The sequence below is a fragment of the Urocampus carinirostris genome, chromosome 3, assembly GCF_059441175.1.
Source record: "Urocampus carinirostris isolate Australia breed hairy pipefish chromosome 3, RoL_Ucar_1.0, whole genome shotgun sequence".
NCBI classification, from domain to species: domain Eukaryota; kingdom Metazoa; phylum Chordata; class Actinopteri; order Syngnathiformes; family Syngnathidae; genus Urocampus; species Urocampus carinirostris.
Window position 1 is genome coordinate 6,023,394 of NC_142351.1, and position 9,244 is coordinate 6,032,637.

General features: G+C 40.6%; 1 protein-coding gene across 1 annotated transcript in view; it reads left to right on the forward strand.

Annotated features, from left to right (window-relative positions):
• Positions 1–1,762, forward strand: part of tubgcp3 (tubulin gamma complex component 3) — a 47,872-nt gene extending 46,110 nt beyond the window's left edge. Inside the window, exon 22 of the mRNA XM_088330487.1 lies at positions 1,479–1,762. Within this exon, the coding sequence (XP_088186613.1) occupies positions 1,479–1,545 (67 nt within the window). The 3' untranslated portion in view covers positions 1,546–1,762. The remainder of the gene's footprint in view (positions 1–1,478) is intronic.
• The last annotated feature ends 7,482 nt before the right edge of the window (positions 1,763–9,244 follow it).

The window sequence follows — 9,244 nt, forward strand, 5'->3', positions numbered from 1 at the left end:
TTTGTTTGTAAACATTTGACTCTCCTGGATTTACTACACTCACGGTTGTAAGAAGACCATAATTGCGTATCATTATTGAGCGTGAGAACTTAGGTGAGTTATTCGGCTTTATATTTTCCCGGTATCTTGTTTTAGAACGATCTTGATGTTGCCTTGATGAGTTGAGTGAATTAAACTCAATTCCAAGTGTATTGTCATATGCACAGTAAAGTTGCGAGCGAAAAAGAAAATAGAAACTAAGGAATGGTTGGCATTTCTTGAATCCCAAGACTTTAACCTTCCGAATGATATTTGAAACGATGCATTTGAGTGACATCGTACGGACACCGCATCCGCACGTGTCTACGACACGTATTTGCTTCTTTCCAAGCTTTGGGAATGTTAAGGGGGTAATCAGTTGGACTGAACCATCTGACTGTTTTGTCGACGTTCCCATTGTAGCCCCTTATAATCCGGTGCGCCTTATCTTTGGAAGATATAGGACCAAAAACTATTTTTTGGGGGTGCGCCCTATAACCCGGTGCGCCCTATAGTGCGGAAAATACGGTATTCCATACATAAGGCGCACCGGATTATAAGGCGCTACAATGGGAACGTCGACAAAACAGTCAGATGGTTCGGTCCAACTTATTACCCCCTTAACATTCCCAAAGCTTGCAAAGAAGCAACTACGTGTCTCAGACATGTACGGAAACAGTGTCTGTACGATGTCACCAAACAAACATTTCTTAGTTTTCATTTTATTTTTGGCTGACAACTGTGTGGACAGTAAGAATTTTATTGTGCTGGGAAATGGGGTTCTTTACCGTGCATATGACAATAAACACTTTGAATTGAATTGAGTTTTAAAATAGACTCATCACAGAAACATCAAGATCCTTCTAAAACAAGATACCGGGAAAATATAAATCCGCATAGCTCACCTAAGTTCTCTTGCAGCCATCACCTTCAATAATGATACGTAACCATGGTCTTCTTACAACCGTGAGTGTAGTCAATCCAGGAGAGTCAAATATTTACAAATACAGAATTGTAAAACATGTTTTCTCTATGCCGTAGCGCAACCCAACGTGTGATTCACATTCATCTTTTTCGGCCAATTGCAGGCTTTGTTTCGCCCCTTTAGCCTATGCGAGCCTGTAAATGATAAAAAGGATCCGCCCCCTTTACCTCCGAATAAGTTTAGCCAATAGTGACTGATTCAAATGATGATTGACACATTGGTTAGGAAATGAAACGCCGGTATATAAATCCCAGCATACACCGCGGACTACTTGGGAAAATCTAGTAGACGGTTGCTTGCATTAGTTGCAAGACTTTGCGACTTAATATTGATCCATATATAAGGCGCGCTGTATTATAAGGCGCATGGTCAGCTTTTGAAAAAAAGAAAGGCTTTTAGGTGCGCCTTATAGTGCGGAAAATACGGTAGGTCAAACTAGACTAAACTGTTGGTCCTAATCATGTTTTGTACTCAGGGCCAGAGAACCAAGGCTACGGGCATCACTGGGAGGTGCACGGGGACGACGGATGTCCAATATCTAAGGTCTACCCGATGGAAGATTTTGCACCACATCTGAGCAGAAAACCAGCACGTCGTTTTAAGATAAGGTCGCCCCCTGGTGGACTTGATGACCAATCGGTGGAGTCCGTCCCCAAGAAACAGCCAATGGAGAAGCCTTACTGTTGAGAGAACTGTCCTAGCAAACGTGTTTATTGGTAAATAGCACGTCAAGTAAATATATACTTCCTCGGTTTCCAATTTTGTTTTTTTTTTCATTGTTCAGTCCATTTCTGTCAAATGGTACAACTGTGGTGCAACTAGGAAGTGTGAGTCATCTTATTGGTTAACATTTCCAATAACCAGGACAGACCAGGGCGATCTTACTGGAGTTGCCGGCATTGATAGAAAGTATCAAAGATTCCAAATATTTGACGACACCCCAAAAATCGTTCTCCTCAACGTCTAATTTTCCAATAACATCCAAAACTGCTGCGGGTTATGAGAAAATAGGGGGTGTTCCAAAAGTCTTGGCCTCATTTTGCCATTGAATATCTTGGAAACTATTGAGGATGTAAAAATGGTAAATGGTCTACATTTCTATGGCGCTTTTCAAGTCAATGAAGATCTCCCAAAGCGCTTTACAATGTGCTTCACACTTAGCCATTCACACACACACACCAATAGGGAGTCCGCCTCCAAACGTTTTGAGGATAATCAAGATGCTAAATGGTAAATGGTCTACATTTCTATAGCGCTTTTCAAGTGAATGAGGACCTCCCAAAGCGCTTTACAATGTGCTTCACACTTACCCATTCACGCACACACTCACACACCAATAGGGAGTCTGCCTCCAAACGTTTTGAGGATAATCAAGATGCTAAATGGTCTGCATTTATATAGAGCTTTTCAAGTCAATGAAGACCTCCCAAAGCGCTTTACAATGTGCTTCGCACTTACCTATTCACACACATACTCACACACCAATAGCAGCGTCAGCCATGGAAGGATACGTTCTGCTTATTGCGGGCATTAGGGATTCAGTGTCTTGCCCAAGGACACTTGGACATATAACACGGAGGAGCCGGGAATCAAACCTGCGACCTCTTGATCCCAAGACGAGCGCTCAATTCAGAAAGCTAGGAATCTCACATGTTACACAGAATGTTCAAAGATTTTCATTGTGAGCACCAATGGTTACACATCACACATTTTCAAATACCTGCGAAACGCGTCCAAGTATTGCATCATCAACAGTTGGGCGGCAGTAGCTCAGGAGGTAGAGCGCTCGTCTTGGGATCAAGGGATCCCAGTTCGAATCCCGGCTCAGATAGTTCAGTCCACCTTATTACCCCCTTAACATTCCCAAAGCTTGCAAAGACGTGTCGAGAACACGTGCAGATGCGGTGTCCGTACGATGTCACTCAAATGCATCGTTCCAAATATCATTCGGAAGGTTAAAGTCTTGGGATTCAAGAAATGCCAACCATTCCTTAGTTTCTATTTTCTTTTTCGCTCGCAACTTTACTGTATATATGACAATAAACACTTGGAATTGAGTTTGATTTAAAAATAGACACTCCGTTCCATTTATTATCTGCACCGCTTATCACAGAAACATCGAGTTCAGTCTGAAACAAGATACAGGGATAATATATATAGCCAGAGTAGCTCACCGAAGTCGTTGTGTTCATAATAATGTGCAGCCAATGTCCTCTTATATCCGTGAGTTTAGTAAATCCAGGAGAATAAAATATTTACAAAGAATAGTAAAAAAATGCTTTCTGTATGCCGTCAACTATGTGCTATACCAGGGGTGTCAAACATGCGGCCCGGGGGCCAGATCAGGCCCACTAAGGGATTGAATTTGGCCCGCGAGACAACGCTCAGAGAAGCGCAAGAGAAAAACGAGCTGCAGGTCGAAATATGTCCACTTGATGTTGCCAAAGCCAGGTGCCTCGAACAAAGACACTCTACTTGTATGTGTTTCTCTCCCTCTCTCTCTTCCTCCCTTTTCCTCTCTTTTCCTGGCTCTCTCGCTATCCCTTTTCCTCTCTCTCTCTTTTCCTACCTTTTTCTCTCTCCTTTCCTCCATTTTTCTCTCTCTCTCTCTCTTTTCCTCCCTTTTTCTCTCTCTCTCTTTTTCTCTTTCATTGTCCCACCCACTCTTTTTCTCTCCGCTTTGTCTTATTTCTTTCTCTCTTTTTCTTTCTCTCTAATATACTAGTCCGGCCCCCGACAGAATGTTTGTTCTATCGTGTGGCCCCCGAGCTAAAACGAGTTTGACACCCCTGTGCTATACGCATTCATCTTTTTCGGCCAATTGCAGGCTTTGTTTTGCCGCTTCAGCCAATGCCAGCTTGTAAATGATAAAAAGGATCCGCCCCTTGACCTCCGAATAACTAGAGCCAATAGTGATTGATTCAAATGATGATTGACACATTGGTTAGCCAATGAGACGCCGGTAAATAAATCCCAGCATACACCGCGGACTACTTGGCGTTCGGGGGAAAATCGAGTCGGCGGCTGCAAGTTAGTTGGAAGACTTTGCGACTTCATATTGATCCATATATAAGGCGCGCTGTATTATAAGGCGCATGGTCAGCTTTTGAAAAAAATTAAGACTTTTAGGTGTGCCTTATAGTGCGGAAAATACGGTACATTGAAAATATGATCTTGGCAGCTCGGATGCCTTGCTGTTGTTACTTTCAGGTACAGTAAGAGTGACGCTGCTGCCTCTAGTGTTTCCAAAGTGAAATTGTCGCCGTCTCATTCCTCTAAGTTTGTTTTGATCGCCCTGCGAAGTGAGTGTTACGAAAGTGTTTTTGCATCTGCAAAAACTTATGGTCACATGACACGGTCATTTTCAAATTCCTGTCGTAGAAAGCTGTCTCCTGACCATTCTTCTTTGGAAGCGCAACAGTCACATGCAATGTTCCGTGGGATTTTCCTTACGGGCCTGAGCCTTCACACAAAGTGGGTGAGCAACGCTTGAAACAACAGTGAGCAACCGTAATCCCAAGTGTGGCAACTAAATCATGATCAAAGATGTCCAAAACTTGACATCACGTTACATTTTGCTGAGTTTCCGGCAATGCAAAATGATTTTTCTCTTTTGAATGAATTGACTCATGTACGGTTGCAAAGGTTGCAGGCTCACAAACGTCATTTGTTTTTACAATTCGTTCACAAGATATCCATTTCTTTTTATTTCCTGATATATTTTGTCGCATAATATTCACATTTTTGGGGGCTTATTGAGTCGGTTGTAAGATAGAGAACTGTACTTAATCACATTTTTTAGTGGAAGTACAATGTTGGCAACAAGATTCACTTGATATCATTGGAAATTATTGGAAAGCAACACAAACTTTGTCTTCTTTTTCCCTGTTTTTTTCAACTTTTTTTTAAATTCCTTTTAAAAAAAAAATCTCATTGTGTTTATTTTTTCTGAGCTGTTCCTTTTTTTGTTCTCTATTTACTTTTTTCCTACATTCTTTCTTTTCTTTTTCTGGCTTTTTTCTAATTTTTTCCTTCTTTTTTTTCTCTTCCTTTTGTTTCTTTTTTCTCAGCTTTTCACGACTTTTTCATTTTGGTATTTCTTTGTTGTTCTATTGCCCCCCCTTCCTTTAAGTCATTTTTGTGCATAATTCTAGATAATATTTGGTCATGTAGGGATAAAAGAAGCAAAAACAACCCGAAGAGCCGTTTAGGACTCAAAAGAGCCGGTTCCTTTGAGTGAGCCAAGCCGAAGAAGCCGGTTCTCGACAAACTCTGCTAACTTTACTCAACTTCGTTCTACTTCGACTCGACTTCAAAATACCGCATTTAGGACGCAACGTCGGGGGAACCCGTGTATTTTGACCTTCATGTACTGTAACTTTGACTTAATTCGCTTCTTAATTAGTAATTTTGAGCCCTGATTTTTGTGCGCTGGCTAGATTTTCATGTGCGAGCAGAGGTGAGACGTACCTCTACTGGCTGGAAAACCGGTTAATGGATAACAAGTGAGAGTCTGGTGACTCCATTGTCCAGCGAGCGTTACGCATGTGTTTTGCGTCTGCCTTTGTCGTAGTTGCCAAATAATGTATATTTCCAAGAAAGCTAGTCATCTCAATTGTTACACGGAATGTTCAAAGACCAATGGTCACATGACACGCATCACACATTTTCAGATTCTTGCTAAAATGCGTCCAAGTATTGCGTTAGTTATTCATGTTTCACCATTTTGTGCTGAGTCGTAGAAAGCTGTCTCCCGACTATTCCTTGGAAGAGCAACAGTCAAAGGTGAGATGTACCTCTACTGGCTGGAAAACCGGTGAATGGATAATATAAGGTGAGAGTCTGGTGACTCCATTTTCCAACAGGATGGGGTACAACCACACTGAACACAACACTGCCAGACTGATCACGATCTCATGTCCTGGCCACCCCGGTGTCCAGTTCTCATCCCTAGCCATTTCTATGAAATTTGTATTTACTTCTTATAAAGTGGGCGGTCAAAACACAAAATAAGTTACTTCCGTCTCAACCCTCAATGACCTTTACATAAATTTGGAGGTCGAACGCCTTATATTCCCAATTATTTGGTTCCCAACTGGGTCTGACTCCAGGACCTACCATACCTCACTGATGGCTAGCTGCGACTCAATAAAACTTAAAATTTCTACTCCTTAAATCTATCCAATCCAAGGTTTTTCCAGTTTAAAGCAGAGATTGTATTTTCGGAGAAGACCGTATTGCCGCACCCCAGAAATATACACAAAGAGCAGAGAAGTTGACGGAGAGGGAGAAGTTTTTTATTGATATTCGTCAGCGTTCTCATTCGTCTAAGAGACAATCAGCTTTCTTATACCCTCCGGAGCAGACGCATCACGTCAGCCATATCACGTATTTTTTTTATCTTTCTGGGCGCATACTTCCCGGAATTGACAATGTTTTTCTCAGAATGTTTTCGTCCTCTTTCGGTTCTCCAAAATTACGCGATTTCCAAGAAAATCGTCGGAGTCGGCCTGACCCTGACAAATTCCTGTCAGCTTCGCAAGCCGTTCCAAACCATTTAAACTCGGGAGAAACAAGCCTGGAATTTCCTTTCTAAACAAATGTGTCCTCATTATGTCGATAAGCTCCAACTCAGCGATGACGTGTTTTTTTTCTAGCCGGGCGCTCGATTCTCAGAAATTACGCGATTTCCCAGAAATAGTTGTAGTTGCCCTGACCCAGCCAATTTCTTATCAGTTAAGCAAAAAGTTGGAGTTGCCCTAAACCAGCCAAATTCTTATCAGTTAAGGAAATAGTTGGAGTTGCCCTGACCCAGCCACATTCTTATCAGTTAAACAAATAGTTGGAGTTCCCCTGACCCAGCCAAATTCTTATCAGTTAAGCAAAAAGTTGGAGTTGCCCTAAACCAGCCAAATTCTTATCAGTTAACCAAATAGTTGGAGTTGCCCTGACCCAGCCACATTCTTATCAGTTAAGCAAATAGTTGGAGTCCAAATTCTTATCAGTTAAGCAAATAGTTGGAGTTGCCCTGACCCAGCCAAATTCTTATCAGTTAAGGAAATAGTTGGAGTTGCCCTGACCCAGCCACATTCTTATCAGTTAAACAAATAGTTGGAGTTGCCCTGACCCAGCCAAATTCTTATCAGTTAAGCAAAAAGTTGGAGTTGCCCTAAACCAGCCAAATTCTTATCAGTTAAGCAAATAGTTGGAGTTCCCCTGACCCAGCCAAATTCTTATCAGTTAAGCAAAAAGTTGGAGTTGCCCTAAACCAGCCAAATTCTTATCAGTTAACCAAATAGTTGGAGTTGCCCTGACCCAGCCAAATTCTTATCAGTTAACCAAATAGTTGGAGTTGCCCTGACCCAGCCAAATTCTTATCAGTTAAGCAAATAGTTGGAGTTGCCCTGACCCAGCCAAATTCTTATCAGTTAAGCAAATAGTTGGAGTCCAAATTCTTATCTGTTAAGCAAATAGACGGAGTTGCCCTGACCCAGCCAAATTCTTATCAGTTAAGCAAATAGTTGGAGTCCAAATTCTTATTTGTTAAGCAAATAGTTGGAGTTGCCCTGACCCAGCCAAAATTTGATCAGTTAGGTTAATGGTTGGAGTCCAAATTCTTATCAGTTAAGCTAATAGTTGGCGTCGCCCTGACCCGGCCAAATTCTTATCAGTTAAGCTAATAGTTGGAGTCCAAATTCTTATCAGTTAAGCAAATAGTGGGAGTTGCCCTGACCCAGCCAAAGCCCTGTCAGTTACGCACCTTCCAGATGTTTCTACTTTAATTCCACAATACAAGCACACATCTGGAAGAGGCGGTAAGCAATGAAAGGAACCTGGCCAACCATTTTGAATTGAATTTATAAATAATCAAGAGCAAAATACAGTAACATCCCACCATTTAGGTATTTTTAGGCCGGCAGAGAAGGGCTTGCAGGCACTGATGGACCACCAATAGTATTAAAGAAGGGTAAAACCTTAATGACGAAGTTTTACTCTATCCTATTGAAAACTGAATGGATGAAATAAGTTTCTTTTAATTGTCGTGCAAGGACTACCTAGGAAGGATGGGTGCCACCAGGCTGTAATTGCCCAAGACACACCACAGGAAATGGTGCCCATACGACCCTACTGCTCAAGGGATCCAACCACCTCACCAACTATATAGCTTAAGTCAATTTTTCCTAGCTGTCGATCAATGCAGTACTCGCTATTTACCGCTAGGGAGCGCTGTTTCTCTAAACCTGAGCCCGAGGAATCCCGGCCGTAGTTTAAAAAAATAGAAGAGTAAAATAAAAATAGAAGTAAGACAAAAACAAACAAAAGAAAAGTGAAGAAATGGAAAAAAGAAAAGAATAAAAAGGACAACAAGTAAAACTCGAGGGAAAAAGGAAAAGAAAAATGGAAGAAAAAGAAAAGATAAAGGGACCGTGTGTATGATTTCCCCTCTATTCTGTTGTGCTACCCAAAACGAGTGCTAAAAACACCTCGAAAGAAAACAAATTACGGAGATTCAAAGTGAGCAAAAAAAGTACCTGATTACTTTTGAAAAGAAGATGAATGAGAAAATAAAAAGAAGCGAGAAAAGAAAAGATAATAAAAAAGGGAAAAAAAATATAAAAAAGTAAAATGAAAAAAGAAGTAAGACAAAAACAAACAAAAGAAAAATGAAGAAATGGAAAAAAGAAAAGAAGAAAAAGGACAAAAAATAGGACAAAAAGTAAAACTTGAGGGAAAAAGAAAGAAAAATGGGGGGGGGGGAATATTAAAGGCACTGTGTGTATGATTTCCTCTATTCTGGCGTGCCACCCAAAACGAAAAGAAGAGAAATGAGAAAATAAAAAGAAGCGAGAAAAGATAAAAAACAAAAAGGAAAAAAATAGAAAAGAGTCAAATAAAAAAGAAGTAGGACAAAAACAAACAAAAGAAAAATGGAAAAAGAAAAGAAAAAGGACGAAAAGTAAAACTCGAGGGAAAAAGGAAAAGAAAAATGGAAGAAAAGAAAAGTTAAAGGGACCGTGTGTATGATTTCCCCTCTATTCTGTTGTACCACCCAAAACGAGTGCTAAAAACACCTAGAAGAAGACAAAATATGGAGACTCAAAGTGCACAAAACCTATTATTACTTTCGAAAAGAAGAGATATGAGAAAATAAAAAGAAGCGAGAAAAGATAAAAAACAAAAAAGGAAAAAAAATAGAAAAGCGTAAAAAAAAGAAGTAAGATAAAAACAAACAAAAGAAAA